The sequence below is a fragment of the Vanessa tameamea genome, chromosome 25 (assembly GCF_037043105.1).
Source record: "Vanessa tameamea isolate UH-Manoa-2023 chromosome 25, ilVanTame1 primary haplotype, whole genome shotgun sequence".
NCBI classification, from domain to species: domain Eukaryota; kingdom Metazoa; phylum Arthropoda; class Insecta; order Lepidoptera; family Nymphalidae; genus Vanessa; species Vanessa tameamea.
In genome coordinates, this window is record NC_087333.1 from 2,748,668 (window position 1) to 2,768,995 (window position 20,328).

General features: G+C 31.6%; 1 protein-coding gene and 1 pseudogene across 3 annotated transcripts in view; both read left to right on the forward strand.

The window, feature by feature from the left end:
- Positions 1 to 4,343: 4,343 nt before the first annotated feature.
- LOC113403520 (ethanolaminephosphotransferase 1-like) lies at positions 4,344 to 13,435 on the forward strand (annotated as a pseudogene).
- Positions 13,436 to 14,836: 1,401 nt separating this feature from the next.
- Positions 14,837 to 20,328, forward strand: part of LOC113403510 (eyes absent homolog 2) — a 41,093-nt gene continuing 35,601 nt past the window's right edge. For 2 of the 3 annotated variants that reach the window (XM_026644089.2, XM_026644092.2), the window contains exon 1: positions 14,837 to 15,245. Coding sequence is in view for 1 of the 3 variants with exons in the window: in XM_026644092.2 (XP_026499877.1) it covers positions 15,225 to 15,245 (21 nt within the window). In the remaining 2 variants the exon portion in view is untranslated. The remainder of the gene's footprint in view (positions 15,246 to 20,328) is intronic. The other variant, XM_026644091.2, reaches the window with a different exon arrangement.

Genomic DNA, 20,328 nt, shown 5'->3' on the forward strand with positions numbered 1-20,328 from the left:
TAAACGTCTATATATTTATGTAAGATATTTTATAAATTATTATTTAAAGTTAATAATAAAAAATAATTAACACTTAGAAACGATACCCGAGGGACAGAGTCGCAGTTGTAAAATAATATTTCTTAATATATGCACCAATATGTTATGTATTTTACCTACATGCAAACAGACATTTCAATTGAGCAATAATGTAACTCCCTAGCACAGAGTAATCAAACAAATAAACAGTTTAAATCTATTTAAATACTTAAATATATTAGTTGTCCGCCCGGCTTCGCACGCGTAGAATAAGTGTTTACTGAACGTTTATATTCGAGGATTTACAGAGAAAGAAAACTTCAAGTTCTTTTAGTTTAGGACATTCGCACCTCACCACAATTTCATTACAACAAACAAGAAAATATTAAAGTGTTCTGCCTTACAAAACAGATGTTTTTTTAAATATAATTTGAATAAATTGTTGTTTGTCGATTCATTTGCAGTTAATATTTTAAATGAGAAAGTAATGTCTGTCTGTCTGCTCTCATTTACAGCTAAACCACTAAACTGAATTTTATAAAATTTGCTTTAATGCACAACTTCAAGGAAGGAAGTTATATAATAATGACATTTATAATTTTTGTCAATTATAATGTCGATCACATTCTAACATTTCACGCTCTTGTTCTGCTGTGAGTTTCGAGTTTCTTCCTACAGAATACCTCTGCAAATCGTAGATGTCCAATTGCTAGGCAAAGCCATCTTTTTATAAAGACGAAGGCTTTCTACTTAGCACCATTGCACATTAGTAAACACACCTCTTTAACCCATACATGCATGTTTCCTTACGATGTTTTCATTTCTCACATGTTAACTCATTGGTTGTTGTTCAGATTTGAACCTTTATTTTAGTCACGTGTTTTCATCTTTCGACTAAGTCCATTGGCTTAATACAAATCTAACAACAAATTGGACAAGTGTTTAGAATCTACGTTGTATATACGTAATATATACACAGATTAAAAAAAGCATGTTGCTGTGCGACTCAATCAAAATCAAAATATACTTTATTCAAATATACTTTTTAATTAATTTTTTTTAAGCACTTTTGAATCGTCATTTAACAAACTATTTAAAGTAAAGCTACCATGGGTTCGAAATGTAGATTCTACTGAGAAGAAACGGCAAGAAACTCAGTAGTTACACTTTTTCATCATCAAAAAATACAGCCATGTTAGTTAAATACAATTATATATGTATGTCATTCCTCCTGCCTGGAAGTCAACAAGTATTAACTCCACGCTTTTTTATCATCTATGTAATCTTGTATCAAATAATATGCCTTCTTTACCAATGTATTTTTTACAAATGAAACGGCAAAGTTAAAAATGTCTGCGGAATTTTATCACTGTCGTGCAAATAATCTTCGTCTCTGTATAAATATAATCTGTGTTCAATACGCAGCGCATCAAATTAACAGCTGTCGGTCTGGTTGTTTGTCACGACTCGCACGGGACACAATTAATGCACTTAATTGCGCGATGCACCACTGCGCTCAATTACTGCGAGCCTGCTGCGTTTTAATGCGCCCGAATTATTTTACGACCGATTAAAAATTATGTATGTATATTAATATGATAATTACTAGATACAATCAGACTACACGGTAAAACTCGTATTTTGCGAAGGAAAGGGTATGATTGTTTTTTTTTAGAAAGAAGGAGGAAGGGCAAATGTAGCGGTGGCTGATTACCTCTCCCCTGGAAGAATACTCGACTCAACCACACTTATTAGTAAATTCAGATGCAGATACAGACTAAGTCGCTCGCTTTGAAGATACCTATTCATTCATGCCTCGAAGATAACCAGATTATAATACAGAAGGAAACAAACGCCGGAAAAAATATCTATGATGTGTGTATGAGAAATGAAGAAGCAAACCGCTTTGTATTATATTTACTGTTGTGGGTTCTAGTGGTAGGTAGTGGTGCTTAGTTGTACGATGTTGGAAAAAGTAGATATTCAATTATATAGCTCCTTAGCTAACTCTCTGAATAAGCTGTCGGTCACTTACACTTAAGCTACTTTACGAAGCGTAAACTGTTATTGAACAAGATTTGGCAAGTGACTGCAGAACTGAAATGTCGAGATTTACTCAAAGTGTAAAGGTGTTCAGGCTTGAAGATTCGCTTAAACTTATTTAGAATGGCAGTTTTTTTATAGTCTTTAGCTTACTCAGTCCGTAAATGCCTCGACTAATTGAAGAAAAATTGAAAACAATTGGAGAAAAGCATCTTCAGGAAACCTACACGTGTCGGATCAAATTCTGCCACGTATATTACGTATATATACATTACATAAAAAGAGAGACAAAGATATTCTGTCTGGTTAAGTACCACCCTCTCATCATATATTCTATATGCAATACTTACTTACTACATATTGTTCCAGTTGAAGAATAAGTCAGCAAACGGACATAACATCTCAGTTTCCAAAGTTTCAGCCGCATTGGGATTTCTGCGATGTGAGGATGGTCGATATTTTTGCAGTGCTAATATTTTTGGGCTAATGGGTTTAGGCTCTATCCTCTGTTATAGCGGAGAATAACATATTAACTCGATACTTCTTACAGAATCAATGTTTATGAGCAGTGGTGATTCACCATCAGGGGGCTCGTTCGACAGTCCGTCTACTTATTTAGCATAAAATAATAATCATAAACAAAAATTGTCTCAACATATAAAGTAACAAATTGGGCTAAAAGTAAAATAATTTAATTTTTCAAATATTTTTAACTCTGCACTTATGACGCGGAAAATGCTATACTCAATATTAAATTAAATAACACGCGTTTATATATAGAAATAATGCGTTTATTTTATGGATTGTCGATATTTTTTTATTGAAACAACAATACAAATCATAAATATCCGCCTACTTCATAAATTAACTCTAATATCCATTTTATTGACTATATATTTCTATTGACTTCCAGGCAGGATATATAACATACACATATAATTCTATTTAACTAACATGACTGTTTAGATATTGAAAAAGAGTAACTACTGAATTTCTTGCCGGTTCTTCTCGTTAGAATCTACATTCCGAACCGGTGGTAGCTTCACTTAATATAGTTTGATTAATGACGATTCAAAAGTGCTTGTAAAAAGCCTACTTGAATAAAGTATATTTTGATTTGATTTGATTTGATCCGTTATTCACAGCCGTTTGATTCATAAGTAGCAAGCAAATGGTAAATTCAAAATCACCTTACCATCATGTTACAGTCTTCTTACCTATTTAATAATAATAAAATAACAATAATAATAACGGTTCCGTATATTTAATAGGTATAGCAAAATGCAACAATGCAACCGATAACTTAACTAACAAACTTCACCGAAAAATATTTAAGGACACTGATTTATCCCTAAAAATAAAAACACAATGGAAAGTTAAAAATACGAAAATGTTGGCTATAGTTCTAGCCTCCACATGAGTTATACCTCACAGTCTCCATGGCAGTTTATATTCGCTGAATATCCATAGATCCATCTACATATTTTTACTGAAAGCTATAATTTTAAATACATGCTGCCTTGTCAGAAAGTTATTAAGTGAACTCCCCTAGCTATGCACTTGGCTCAGGTATAGCTATATAAACCTTTTTGAAAAAAGAAGAGAATCAACTATGCTAAAAATATCGTAATTATTATTAGTAGGTTTAATAGGCTCTGTATTTCGAGATCATGGTTTAAATTTTAGGGATGTGAAAAAAAAAAAAAAATTATAAAGAAAGTCTTAGTAGCCCAGAGGTAATAAGTTGGCGGTGTTACATCCAGTATAGCGCTCTATCTCTATCGAACTCTAGCGGACTCTATCCGGTCATCTTGGATTGCCGTCCCATCGGATTATAAGAGTTAGAGAAAAGAGAGTAGAACTGTGTTTATGCACATATTCGTGCACTAAAATTTGATTTGTAGGTTAATATTGTGACATCAACTATTTAAACAATATTATTACAATAAGTTGAAAGATAATAGAATTTTATTGATAAGAATTTTGGTACTTCAATTGGATTAAAAGTCTATTCAGAAAAATCGACTCGTATGAACGCGGCTTGATACAATGACGCTACAGATAAATACTAAATATTGAGATAATATGTAATTGGAATATATTTTTTATTACTTGCAAAAACAGTTAACTAATTAAATTATCAAAATTGTTATCTGTCAGTGACTGTACGTTATCTTTGAACAAAAATAATCACGTCACGTTGTGCGCCATTCATATTACAACGCGTTGAGCGTAAAACTAGTTTTGAATAAAAAAATATAAGCTGATATTTATGTTAGCAATTCAATGCTTTATTCAGTTTAAATAGAGTTCATTTTCGAATATTCGTTGGCGTAATATGCGTTAATACGGAAGTTTTATAATAATTTTGTCAGTGTGATTTCAGTTTTACAATGAAAATTTTCAATTATAAATATTTAACTAAGGAACATTTAAAAGGATTCAATAATTATACGGTTAGTCATTAATTCTTCATATATTTTTAATTAAAAAAATAAACGTTCTGGAATAGGTACGTTTAATTATTGGTTTTTTAAATGTATTTTGTTAGTTATTTGACGTCTAATGTGTTTTTCTTAACTTTTAAACTGTACTACAGATTTGAGTGAAGTGTTACGTCGCGTTACGTATTGTGTCTGTCATTGTACTGGCTCGCTCATTATCATAACAAGAAAACAACACATACACATGTACGAACAAAACATAATTATTTGAATCTAATATTCAAACTTGATGCTTATTGGGAGTCTGTTTCTATTGACAGCAAACAGTTACAGGTTAAAATGTCCGAGAGCTGCAGTTTTATTCCGTAAGAACTCTCTTCATGGATACTAATATTATAAATGCGAAAGTAGCTTTGTCTGTCTGTTACGCTTTTACGGCTAAACCACTGAACCGAATTTGATGTAATTTAATATCAAGCAAGCTTAAATTCCAAGATATAGGCTACATTTTCATGCCTAACACTTGACTACCGATTCCTAAAACGCGAAGTCAACGACAAATAGTTTGTTGATATAAAATAAATTGCTATTGTTCAACTTAAGTTAAGAGATATTTATTAAATTAAGTGATTGTAAATAATTTATTTCCAGTACAATGCAATCGACACGAGCCCCCTCAGCAGATACGTGATGCATCCCACGTGGAACTTCTGCGTTAAGGTATTCGAACTTCTTAACAATTTTTTGAACTTGACTAAAAAAGTCATTTATCAAATATATATTTAATCGATTTAAAAAAAGAAGGAGGTGCTCAATTCTTAACTCTTAATTTCTGAATGAAATGTTTTAGGGTTTTTTATAGAGTATCATTTTCAGAAGTTTCTGTTGTTAGAATTTCATATTATTCGGAAAGTACGTTTCAAGTGTATTTGCACTGAAAATTTCTCGAAGTATAAGAACTCCCATGCCTCGAAATGCACGTAAATTCCTGCACCTGAACTCTTTGCGGTCGTGTCAGATATGCCTTCCATCAGAGTAAGGTAATAGAGAGTCTACCTGTGTTTGCGCACACACTTCTGTCGACACATATGTCCTTCTTAATTAGCTGGTCTCCCTTAAATATTGGCCGCTTTGCTCAATTGCCAAAATCGATCAGTACGACAGCATTCTCTCTGAAAATAAGTTGGCACCATCTGACGACAAACTCTGGATATGCTAAATGTAGATTGTAAAATTAAAATTTGTGATTTACTTGTTGGTAGGGCTTTGTGCAAGCCCGTCTGGGAGGTACCACCCACTCATCAGATATTTTACCGCTAAACAGTACTCAGTATTGTTGTGTTCCGGTTTGAAGAGTGAGTGAGCCAGTGTAAGTGCAGGCACAAAGGACATAAAATCTTAGTTTCCAAAGTTGGTGGCATATTGGCGATGTAAGTAATGGTTAATATTTCTTATAGCGCCATTTTCTATGGGCGGTGGTGACCACTTACCATCAGGTGACCCATATGCTCGTCCGCCAACCTATGCCATAAAAAAAGTCAAATGTGACGAAGTTTTGTTTTAGTTTATACCGAAATGGATCGCTCCGAACGTCCTCACGTTCGCTGGGTTCCTTTGCATGGTGCTCTGAGCGCTGATAATCCTCATGTACGACTATGATTGCACCGCGTCCGGTCGTCCCGGGGAGTATGAGATAGAAGAATCTATGCTGTCACGTGTTGTGTTCACCGTTTGTGCGTTTCTGATATTTATTGCTTATAATTTTAGATAAGTGACGTTCTTTAAGTTTTTTTTTTATATGAGACAATATTATATCTTCAATAGCAGCCTTTTAATAGTTTGTTCTGCAATACGAAAAACGTATTTCTTACATTACGAAAAATATATTGGATCTCATTGTGCTTTTTCTAATTCAAAATGACACATACGTGAATTAAATTAGTCATTATATAATTTTATGTGCTTTAACCTAAATTGAATCAGCAACATTCTACTGATGCAATACAATCTAAATCTGATTTATTTTGTTTAAACAAACTTGTAACTCACCGCAGAACAAGATGAAATATCCGAGAGCTATATACGATATTGACTTCAATAATTATAGCATTTAAAGCACACTCGTATCAAAATAGCGTATCATCGTAAGTATTCAATATTTCACTAGTGAGATACGAGTGAGATACCTGTTTACAAGTGAGATCATCTAGAATAACTACTGTTAGTAATATGAGTGTAGCATAAAGAGTTTATTTGTATCTTCATAAACTAAATATCAATTCACGAATATAATTACATTGGTTAATTTCTAATAATTGGTCGATATCTGTTTCATCATTTACGTGAAACCATAGCTACTTTAAGGAAGATATATATGTATGTATATATATATCACGGATTAAGTCAGCTCTTCCAGAACACATATCATCCCCGTTCCAAGTTTTGGATATCGTCGCGTCGTTATTGTAAAAAGTGTTTGTTCGTAAATGTCTTGAATATAACTTGAAACGTAAAAACCGATTGACATTTATGATAATCATGAAACAAAAGATTCTCATAAAATATTTAGTCAAAACAAAAAAAAAGATTTATCCAAATATTCTGCTATACACACTTAAAAAACGTCAGGCTACGTGGTGACGTCTTACCATCAGGTGGCTGACCGTCTAGCTATCTATTACATAAAATAATGCCCTGTATGGAAATCAAGGAATGATATGACTCCGAAGTATCCGCCCGTAGTTGCAAAACATTACATCAGTTCGTATAAATCAAAGTAGATTCATCGTCACCAAGGTCGTGGTAATGATTCATCTCAATCTACGTCGAACGTTAATGTCCACGTAATATTATGTTACATGTGCCTTTATACAAACACATGTCTATTGCATATCGAACGTGAAACGGAGTCCCCAACCTCTCTATTATCGCCAAAAATAATTTCTCTTTAAATAATTTCTTATTACTGGAGGAAAAGATGGTCCTCTTAGTACAAAATCATTTTGATTTTTATTTTTACTGATAAGCACTTTTGTTAGTTGTGATGGACCACTGATTGCGCGAATCTTGACCGATAATTCAGAGTTCAAACCCCGGCCAAATAACACTGAATTAATTTGTTTAATTTTAATTCATAATTTATCTCTGACGGTAAAGGATTACATTGTGATGATACACGTGATTGATGGGAGTCTGCTACGTGTATCCACTAAACCGCAGTGGTGTTCAAAACCTCCTCCTCAAAAGTGAGAGGAGTTCTTTGCCCAGTTGGACTTTAACAGGCTGGAACTTTACTTTTGATGTAAGATTAGATTATAATAGGTCATCATCGGCTCCATTAAGATTCTACCGAGTAAAACCGATAAACTCAGTCCATACCAGTGTTATACAGGGTTATTGGTAATTCAACGTATTCCCGTTAGGAGGTGATAGGGGTAATTATTTGCGATAATCTTAACCCCCATATGCATGATGCAAAAGTGAACCATTTTTGAGTTATCACGTTTTTTAGATTTTTTCAAAATAAGTCATAAATGCAACTTCAAAAATTTATTTAAAATAAAGTATCAATTGAAATCTATTTTTTTCTTCTGATTTATAAAAACGAATAAACACTGGTTATTTGTCAATATTAAAACAATAATTATCGGTCCAAATTTAAAAATGCGAGACGGAAAAATATATTATTTCAATTTTTTTTCCACAAAAATGCCTTAAAATCAAAAAAAAAATCGTTATGAAACTTGTCCTGCAGATTATTTTAAAAACATAACCGTTTTATCAGCTTTCCAAAAATGTATAACAACTAGGATCTTATTTCAAAACAACCGAAATAAAATGACCACAACGTGTATTTTTTGGTGCAACCTCTTTATGATATGTTTGAGTGAAATGTTATCGATGTCAAAAAGAAGAACAAGAAGAGCGTCCTTTAATTCAACGATTGTCTGTTTGCATGTGCATATCCATGTACCCATTACACAGAAACCACAATATTGACATTTAATTTATTTTTAATTGAATGAAAAGATTACATTTACAATATATTAACATCGAAGATTTAAAAAGGTACACCAGTACAATAAGGCAGGGTGTTACAAGTTTTTTTTCATTATTTTCCCAAACTCCGAGTACTTCTACTGCAGATACTAGAACCTACTAGAACTTATTTAAATATATTTTTCAGAGCATACCTGATAGTAATTAGTATTGTGCTCAATTTTTATGTAAGCACTTAAGTACAACACGAGGACGCTGTATCTGCCGTGGGGATATGATCTCAGTATCTGGGTGAGAATACAATTTATCTAACAATATTACAACCAAATCAAGAACAAAACATTTAATGAATATACATAGACAAAAAATTTACTTCAGTAAGTTTGCTAGTCTGTAAAAACACAATCGAAAGCAACGTAGAAGTAGATCAAGAATTTTTATAAAACTAATTCGTTTTCAAAGCGATATGCACGTTATAACAACGCAATATAATAAATATTAACTCTGTGTGTTCAAGTATGAACAGACTAAATGTTTGTGAAGTGCGAACGTGAATTGATTCTGCAAGTTTTCGGAACATCGTAAAGTACCTACTGAAAGGGGTCTCGTACTGAAAAAAACAATTTTCAACTAACATTGCAACACTATGTTTATTGCGTCTAAAATATTTAAATGAACAAATTTTTCAAATTTAAATTAAATAAGTTTGACAAATTATTGTTTACGACATCATTATATTTACTTAAATAATTAACGTTTTTCCCGTATTTAATTTCTTGTTTATATTGTAGACACATGAGGCCGGCGGTTATCGTGATCAATATCGGAGCGATCATTAACTTTAAATCATTCGAATTCAATAATTTAAGTATATATTGTGATAATTAATGAAATAATTCCCTTCCAAAGGACACCACTGCCCATAGAAACACTGTAAAAAATAATAAATATCCCTTACATCGTCAATACGAAAACGACATTGAGTACCAAGTGGTTATGTCCCATGTGCCTGTAGTTATACTGACCCTTCAAAACGGAACCCAAAAATTCTAAATATTATTATTTGGCGGGCTAAGAGTGGGTGTCACCTACACAGGCACTTGGCGTTATTAACTTTAATTATAGTTTATAAAAGAGATCTTAAATAAGATCGTCTAGTGGATAGAACAAGTAGATCTTTATTTTAGTTCAAATCCGGGTAAAAAGTACTTCTATACTAATATTAATGTAACTGTGTCTGTCTCTGTGAATGTTGCTCTTACACGGCAAAACCAGTGAAGCGATTCAGATGAAATTTTATAAGCTCGAACTCTAAGGAAGGACATACTATTTTTTATGCCGACCAAACCCTAAAACGCGAGCGAAGCCGTTGGCGACAACTAGTTACTCATAATAATTAGTATTTATAATTCATCCCGTACTCGGCGGTGATGAAAAACATCCTGGGGAAGTAATCGCAATCTAACATACATGTTGGATGAACATCTACTATACTCGTAAATATATCTAACCGCGCGTAGAAGAAGCGTGATTGTACAAGCTCCAAATCTTCTCATTATAAGGAGAGGAGTGTCCAATCCAACAGAAAGACGTTGAAGTGCTGTAATACTTTACCGATTAATATTTGCCATACATTCTGTTGTATGTAATACAACCAACTTTGGCTATATCCACTAAATCACGTCCAATATACAAACAACTTAACATGCTTGGGATCGTAAGGTGGATGGAACCTAGTGGAAACTTTAATTTTGAAAAAAATTAAATATATATAGGTAGTATTCAAGTGTAATTTTTGCATTAAGTACAATAAAGTGAAATGTATTAATTTTATTTTTTCACGTAGGCGTCGTCGCTTCTGTTTCTGTTAGCTGGTATCAAGGGTCCTGCCGTGTACAAAGTGCTCGTGTATGGTAACATTAAATTCGTCGACGCTTTGGAAATGACAATTCACGCGGCTTTTTCACGACGCTGCCAAATATAATGTATATCTGTGAGTATTATGTTCTAGATAACATTGGGTCGAATTTTAACGTAACGTTTATTGGTGTATTTTTGAGACGTTTCAGACGAAAAAACGTCTTGACTCTGTAATGTGATTGTTATTATTGCGCGTTGTAAGCTTGTAAGCGATTTAGTTTATTGTTCAGCGGTATTCAATTTTTTATTTTAAGATTATTTCTTTTTTAATTTTTGTGAAATAAATAGTCGTTAGTTTTTTTATCGTTTAGATTTCTGTAATACGACTGTTTTGAAATTGAATATAAACAAATTTTATTATATTTGTCGTATAAATATGTAAATGATTGTAATATAGATTTAATAAGTGTTTACATAATGTAAGCATTATTGAACTGATCAATATTTTAAATGATGAACAGTTACCATATAGAGGTATATAATAAGAAATAAAGATGTTACTGTTAAAATTCTAAATATAGGTATTCTTAAACTTACCCAATCGTGTTCATGATTTTCACTTTGATATTTTTTGATATATTTTAGATCATACAAGAATAAAACCGGCCACATGTACTCGATGACAGAGTGCCTTCGACCGATTTGGGGGATGTTAATAATGACTGTCACTATGACGGTGTGGGTGTTGTGGTCGTCGAACGATATCCTTGCTAACGACCGTAGAATGTTTCTCATTGTTTTTGGAACCCTTTTCAGTAATATTAGTGTAAGTAAACATGAATTAAGTAACAAGGTTATAATAATATTTATAAGGTTTATTTTACCCATTAATTGGATAACTTTTTTAATAAATACATGTTATTTATTATGAGAAATAGTAACTACATTGTTGGTTATTCCCGGTAGTATCTATAGTAGCTTACAAGTTCAGAACATAGTTTATTTATTAATTTATCTCGTAATATGATGATTCCAGTTATTTGTAAGAGCTTTACAGGTAGGTATTATTAATGGTGCAATGATATTGTTATGTATTTATGAGATATTTCTTTCGGAACCGTTGGTATTTAATAAGAAGTTACAATGCTTCTAAACTGAAATAAGAATTTGCGTCTTATCTTGTACTTTATAATGTAAAACAATTTGATAGACGATAACGATACGAAATTTTTATATTCTAATTATTAATAAAACATAACAATGGATGTAACGCGACAAAGTTTCTGTTGCGACTTGAGAAATACAAGAACATTGGCGCCAACGGCAGATTCGCTGACTTAAAACTATTACAACTGTAAAGAGATACTACAGTGCAATACCGTTGAGAATAGAGCGCTATGTTTTAAATTCTTCATAAATAAATAAAGAGTAAGGTAACAGCTAGAAAATGCCGCAGCCGAGCATTCTCATTAACAGGAGAAGGCCCCGGTTGCGTATTGGTAAATATACATACATACGTATATTGTCTTAAAGATTATTCTGATGCATATAAATTTAGTAATTGATAGAAAATTATTTTAATCTATCATGTTGAAGTATGTTATTGTTTATATTTAACAAGAATAGGATTTATTTTTAAGGGAAAATAATTTGATTTGCTGTCACTTCCATCTTTATTTGAAAGATGGTTGGTTGGACCGATAATTAAAACTGTAAATCAATTAAAAAACGATAAAAGAAATTAATGAAAACGCGTTGAAACATTTGTCGGAAATATTTACATTTCTTTGATATACGATACGATAATGAATAGTTTTTAAACAGTATTGGCTTATTAATATATTATGAATTATTATTTAATGATTTTAATAATATTAAAACATTTAATTTTCTTGAATATCCGTGTCAAGGCAGATACCAGACCACGGTGTCAGGTGATACAATTTTTCAATATATATTTTATTTTCAGAGTCGACTCATAGTTGCTGAGATGAGTGAGCAGAGATGTGACACAATCAGCTGGATTAATATACCTCTGATAACTGCAGTCGTGATATCACTCTACCTACCACAGGTTGAGATCACTGCGCTCTATGTGTTCCTAGTATTTGCAATTGCAGCACATGGCCATTATGGTGTCTGTGTGGTGAGCATGGTTTATTTTATACTAACTAATATGCATAACTAACATTTTACTTGGTGTAGGGCTTTGTGGAAGCCAGTCTAGGTAGGTACCGCTCACTCATCAGATATTCTAACGCCAAACAGCAGTGCTAAGTATTGTCGTTTTCTGGTTTAAAGGATGAGTGACCCAGTGTATATACAGGCACAAGGGACATAATATATTAGTTCGCAAGTATGGAGGCGTATTGGTGATGTCTGGAAGGGTAAATATTTTTTACAGCGCCAATGTCTATGGTCAGTGGTGACCACTAACTATCAAGTGGTCCATTTGCCCATTCGCCTACCTATATCATAAAAAAGCTAATGTTCAACTAGCTACTTCATATTTAATTATACACTCCAAAACCTTCCTCAAATAACGGGTCAATGAACGCAGATTTTCTTAAATCGGACTGATCCTTATTAGATACATGAACTGACAAACAAAATATTCAGTTCTATAATATAAGTATAGATGTAATTAATCTAATTGGGTGAAGTGAAGCCACTAACTTAAGCGTGAGGTTATTGATGTGAAAGTCGAGAGTCCAATTCTTACTTCTTGCTCTTTTTTGTACTGACTCTGCGGCTAAGCTCATAAAGCACTTACCAATTCAAGATATACAGCAATTTCAGTAATATTTACGAGATATACTATAACAAGGCTTCAAAAAGTATTCTAATTACCAATCAGTGCAATAAACCATCAACGTGTTTAATTGCTTCTTCAGGTTGAACGTTTATATGGGTGGTTTTATTTGCTTGGACAAAATGGGTACTATCGTAGAAAAGTTTTTCGTTAAAACTCCACTATATCCTGAACGATATGACTATTTATATAACGGAACATGTAAAATACTAAATAGTTGATCACAACGCTTCTTCCGCAGGAAATATCATGTGAATGATACCTCGTGACTATTATTGTCCGCAGTGAGCTATAATATTATTCACCATGGAAAATATTAATATATAATATAAGATAATGTTCATATTTTTCAGCTTATTGGTGATAAGCTTAAAAATGTAAGAATCAAATCGAGTTAAACCTTTTTCAAGTTTGCTCGTAGAAGACCTAAAAAAGTTTTTTGTTTTACGTTATTAAACATATAACAACCGTAAAAAATTTAGCTTTCGGTAACGTAATGTCGGGAACGAAAGGTTTTCGTATTTTGTCCAATTCTTACAGTTTTGAAATTGTATTGAAAATTAAAACAGGAGATTGCTTTGTTTTAGAAACCAATAATATTTGACTGGAAAAACTGAAGGACTGAAAAAATAGAATTACCAAGGCTATTTAAAAATAGATACCTAAAGTAATTTCCGTTTTGTATCTCGTATGTAAAGTAGGATACGAGCCGAGATGGCCCAGTGGTTAGAACGCGTTCATCTTTACCGATGATTTCGGGTTCAAACCCAGGCAGGCACCACTGAAGTGTCATGTGCTTAATATATGTTTATAATTCATCTCGTGGTCGGCGGTGAAGGAAAACATCGTGAGGAAACCTGCATGTGTCTAATTACAACGAAATTCTGCCACATGTGTATTCATTGGAGCAGCGTCGTGGAATATGCTCCAAACCTTCTCCTCAAAAGGGAGAGGAGGCCTTAACCCAGCAGTGGGAAATTTACAGGCTGCTAATGTAATGTAAATGTAATAATGTAAAGTAGGTACATTTTAAATTATCCAATATTTACAGGGCACTGATGTGCGATCACTTCAAGATAAAGTGTTTCATCCTGCCGAAAGAAAAGAGGAAATACGAGAATTACGTTGAAGATACAAACAATGTAATACAATTGTTTTCTTATTTATTAAATTTATTATTATTACAAAATTTTAATGACAATTTTATTTCAATATTGCACAAAATAGGATAACCAACCTGCCTACCCAATATCCTTTTAAAAAACATCAGGTAGGTACTGAGCAAAAATATGACACCGCGGCACAATCTAATTCACGAAATAATACGTAATTCAATACAGAATAGCAAAAAAATGAGCAACGCGACATCGTCAGGCAAAAAGCTTTACCGCCTATTCAATACGAGGGAGCAGGACGAGTATATTTACAACGCGAGTCAGCTAGCTCCGTCTTTAAATTATACGTTCTCATAGCCTTGTAGCGGGACGGGTGTTTTGATGAATGCCGGATTTGAGTTTCTGCGCTCTAGCAACACAGACCTTAATATCACAGGTGTAGAGATGAATTTTAAATGGGTATGTTTGTTAGTTAAGATGTTTTAGATTCGATTGGAAATTTAGTAATGGGGGGTGCTGGACACAGACACCGAAGTCGGGGTTTAGAATTTCAGTACAGCTTCGGATAGCTGCGAAGCACTGCTTTTGTTGGGCGTCCAATTGTTTGCCGAGGAATTCTTTTTTTTTAATTTCCTTCGGCCTATTATCGGGTAAATAACAAACCGGAATTTTATAACATGTCTTTTAACTGACAAAGCTCCGTTTAAATAGTATTACATTACAAAACAGTGGACGTTCAGTGATGGTGTTTGTGTAATAATTTCTTTTAATACGGGAAATGATTGCTGAATTAAATACTTTATCGGGTAAGTGAGGTGAATGCAAAGATTAACCGGTTTTGATGAAACTGTGGTGGTGTGGTAAAACAATGGCATGGTCGATTTTGTAGTTTAAAAACGCATGCAAAAATGTTAAAAAACCAAATGTAGCGGGATGCAGACGATACGCATTGAGGTAAACTGTTTTAAAAGAAATATTTATCTATGAATAAGAATTTATATGGATTCGAATGTTTCTGATAAGATTTTTAGACGAAATTTCAATTTTGATTTTTTTTTATTGTATTTATTTAAACCAATGATTAAAATGTTAGAATGCAAATATAACGAACGAATATTTAAAAAAAGAACAGTAGTATAATAAAAAATATTATTTGCGATCTTTGATAAATAAATGTTATTTTATTATCTTTATTAATTAGTAAAAAATAGTATCTGTGAGAAAATTGTTATGAAAGTTTTATAGAAGAGCAATATTTTTTTAAAGATTTATTTTAGTAATTATTTTAAAGTTTCAATCATAATTGTTATATTTAACTATAATAAATTATGTTAGTTCAACATTCTAGTTTTAAATGGTTACAAAGCTTTTTATTTAAATATATTTCTTTAGGCTACTGAGATATATTTTTATTTGAGTTTTACCTACGTATGTATTTTCAATTTAAGCAAAATAGCGGCACTTGTAACATACGATATATTAATTGTCTGTTTATCTTTTATTTTTACTACATTGGTAGGAGGACAGAATAGACCACTTGGTGGTAAGTGGTCGCCACTACCCATAGACATTGGCGCCGTACAAAAGTTTACCCTTTCCTTACATCGCCAATGTGCGACCAACTTCATGAGCTAAGATGTTATATCCCTTGTCCCTGTACAACACTGGATCACTCACCCTTGAAATCGGAACACAGTAATACTAAGTATTATTGCTTGGCGATAGAATATATGATGTGGTCGACGTAAATTGAAATTTAGACAATGTTAGTACTAACCACGACATAATAGATTTTTGTGAAAAATTATATTATGCCCGGCCTTTTGAGCATTCTATTACGCTATAGCATCCAAACTTAAACTTTTGCGTAAATAAAAACCATAAAAAAAATTTTACAAATACATTTTAACATAATATTCGTCAGTATAAATATATATTATTAGAATCAAATGTTAAGTTTATCTTGACTTCATTCGGAACACAGTTTTAAATTTATATATTTAAATCCATTAGAAACATTAGAGTTACAGGACCATTATTTACTAAAAAAAATTACTAAAAATTGTACTAAGCCTTTAAATCAATGTCAAAGTTAATAAATCATATAGTATCATAGTCGGCTTAGCAATGTATAAGTTAATTGCAATTCTTTATTTTGAATCACTATAAAAATAATCCCTTCACCTTTCTAACTTGTAGTAAAATTAAAAAATACAACAAATGTGATGGTTTATTCAAAAAATATTTTGTTTTGTGTTATCTGTGATTGATACAAGTTAAGATAAATTTAATGTTAAATCTAATCTCTGGAACGGCTGAACCGATTTCGACGGGACTTTCACTAGCAGAAAGAATAAAAATAAAATCACGCTACTATATCCAAATGACTTAAATTCAAACAACGCGCACGAAGTCGCGGGCACAGCTAGTGTTAAACAAGATGACTGCTGTATTTTTATTATCAAAATGATTTTGGGAATAAAACGATTCGGACTATTATCGTGACATTTAGAAAACAAAATTAAAAATACCGATTGATGTATATAATAATTACGTATGCACCTACATTCTTTCCATATATCAAATACATTTAATATACATCATATACATATATCGAGTCATATATTAGTTTTCTACTACAATTTTTTTTTCTTAACATCATAAATATTAATAATCTGTGATAAATAAATCTAATTACAATAACCGTTATGTACTTCTTTACGATTTTAAGTTATCTGTAATAAATATACGTAACTATTTGGTTTTTGAGAACAAAAGATATTTAATGCAAAGTTTTTTGTGTCTAGTATATATTGCCTCCCTCAAAACCGCCGGTTGAAAGTTTGTGTCTGATTATGACATATGCTTAAACTCAAAAAGTATACAGGTGTTAGTATCCGTCATAAACCTATAACTTCTCTATAATATTAATCTTGATTATATTCCTTATCAATAGGATTAATAATTTACGTATGGACAAATCATCAATATTAACAATATTAGTATGATATTTTTTTATTTTATACATATTGTATAAGTTAAATTATAATACAAAAAAAAAACATAAATATGTGCAAAACTAAAGGCGGTCGTATCACTTGTTAGTACTTAGTTCTAGAAATATTATAATTAGGGATAACTAAATACATGAATACGTAAACCTCGTTTTAATTTTCATATAAATATCTTCAGGTTATAAAAACGGTAAAATTATTTACATAATACCTACTACCTAAATAAACGGAACATACAGATCGTAAAAATACGATTTTAAAACTGTCCTCTAATCAATTAAAATCCGAGTTCTTGCGTATTATTGCGATGTAAGCAGAAACATGGTGAAATGTACTTGTATATAAAACTGATCACTGTTTACAAACGTACGAATGTTAATAAATTAAAAAATATGTTGTACTAGCAGAAACTGCGGTCTTACCTACTCGAAATTTATCAAACACAAACTTCAAAACCCCGTTTTACCCCCTTAGGGGTGAAGTTTCGTATAATCCGTTCTTAGCGGATGTCTAAATCCATATAAGAATATAATATAACCTGCCTGCCAAATTTTAAGTTTGTAGGTGTTATGGTTTCTGAGATTTCTTGATTAATCAGTGATCAGAGTTTTCATATACATACATAAGCGAAATACCGCTTATATATGTATATGAAAAAAATTAACAATAAGTATATACAGACATTACATTGTAATGAGAGTGAAACGGAACATAAAATTAACTTTACTGTAACATACGATAAATGTATGTTACATTAACGATATATTGTTAACGACTGCATAAGTTATTAACGGACTACGGTTTTTTTTATATATTTCGTTGAGTTCTACATTTATACCGGCGGTCTAGGGTGAAAGGCGTTACACAAGCGTTATTTACTTATGTTATATGACTATGTGTTTGATTATCCATATGCCTAGATAGACTGTCAAAGTGAAAAACATGTTGAAAAACAGTGCCCAACGGTTGACCATTAACTACACGCACACTAGAAAAATAGTACTCACACTAAGATAATGAAGTATACTCGTTTGTTTTAGTTCTTTTATATCTAGATATTTAAATTATCCATGTGGTATATGTATGTATTAATTAATATTCGTATATGTCAAATATATAAAAGACTACTTATCTTACAATCTCATATATATTAAGTATATTTTTGTACGATAAGGCATTTATTTATGGAATAGCTTGTAAAACACTCGAGATTTTCGGCTTCCAAAATAGTATACATTAAGGGTAAGAGGGTTAAGGTTCATAACATACGTAAATATAATATGATTTGCTAAAGTAAGGTTCTGCCACACGTGTGTCTAGCATTGGTGCGGCGTGACGGGATGAGCTCTATACCTTTTTAGGAAAAGAATGTTTTTTTCAGTAATAGAACATTTAAGGGACGTTTGTTATAATTATCAAAAGCATGTTCTATGTCTACTTAATTTAAAAAACCTAAAAAAAAGAATTATCTACAAAAAAAATTTAATAAAATACTAAGTTTGAATATACGAACGATAATGTTTATGCACAGTTCGTGTATTGTTTTAATTTTTACTTCTGTAGTACGGAGGTTATTACCAAATACGAAGGAATTTATTAAACACGCTTTTTACGTGCGGAATGTTTATGCAAATGATTTTAGAATTTTAATTACAAGTTAAATAGAAATGTACTATTAAACGAGTTGTAATTATAAGGTTTAATCTCATTAGGATTTTATATGTTTTAAGGCGATGTATCCGCATCCTAATGGCGATGCAGAAGTATCTTAACAGGCTGTTATTATCTCCAGAGATCATTTTATTGCTCAAGCTCCGGATACAGTGTATGCTATGAGTCTGGAACTTAAACAATTAAGCTATTTTGTCATAAATTCAAATATATAATTTCCGTGGTTTTTGTTTAATATTATTGCATATAAACTCATCAAATTGAGTTACAATAATAGGAATAGGTAAATATGTGCCTTCACGTAAAAAAAAAATATTGCGAACATAAAACAGAACATAGGCTAGTTGCTGATTTATTATATTATTTTAATCTGTTGCGATAAATTCAATGAATTCAATATTTCTAACGTTCACATGACGAACTTCCATAAAAACTTCCATCTTAAGTTTCATCCTCTCAGTTGATGAATTTAAAAAAAAAAAAATAACCATTTTTTTTAACTCACTAACGTAAGCCTAAATATATGGGTTATTTACATAACCTGTACATAACCATAAATAATAAGGATAATAAGTTTCACTCTTTGTAAAAAATCATTATGCCATACCATATACCAACCAAATCATAAGATTATTTAGAAATTGTAAAATAAATATCCTAATACAAACCCGATATAGGAGATTAATTTTGAAAAATCCTGTCTTATGGATAATAACGGGAAAATTCCCGTGAAATTTTTCCTATTCATTCCAAAATTTTATCCTGTAGAACCCATCAGTTTAGGCTTTTAAAATGTTATTAAGGTGATATCAAATTTCCATGCAATTGTGCATTTAAAACGATTATTTATTATATAAATTTATAGAACTACACCAGATACCTTAACGCAATTTTTAAAGTTTTCATAACAGTTACCAAAATTCAGCTGACGCTGTCAAATATCATTAACAGCCATGGATAAACTCCCAGTATTGGATAAGAAAATAAATGGGATAGTTCTCGGCATGTATATAATAAGTCTAACTGTGTTGCAAGTAACTATTATATTTATATTTCGATTTTAATCAAATATTACTGTATATTTAATATTATTTATCTTCAAAAGGCTCGATTCATCGATAGAGTAGGTTATAAACATTCGTTTAATTAAAATCGGAAGCCAATAATATACAGATTGACGACATTATTATATTTATACAAATATACATATACATTTACAGAGTACATTTCACAGAATATCACTTGAATACAATTTTAACAGTAAATAAAATACTTATTTTCATTCCAACTTCACTTAAAGCTTTACAGAAAAGTTTTTAAACTAAGATCAAAAAAAAATTAAATAAACGCGT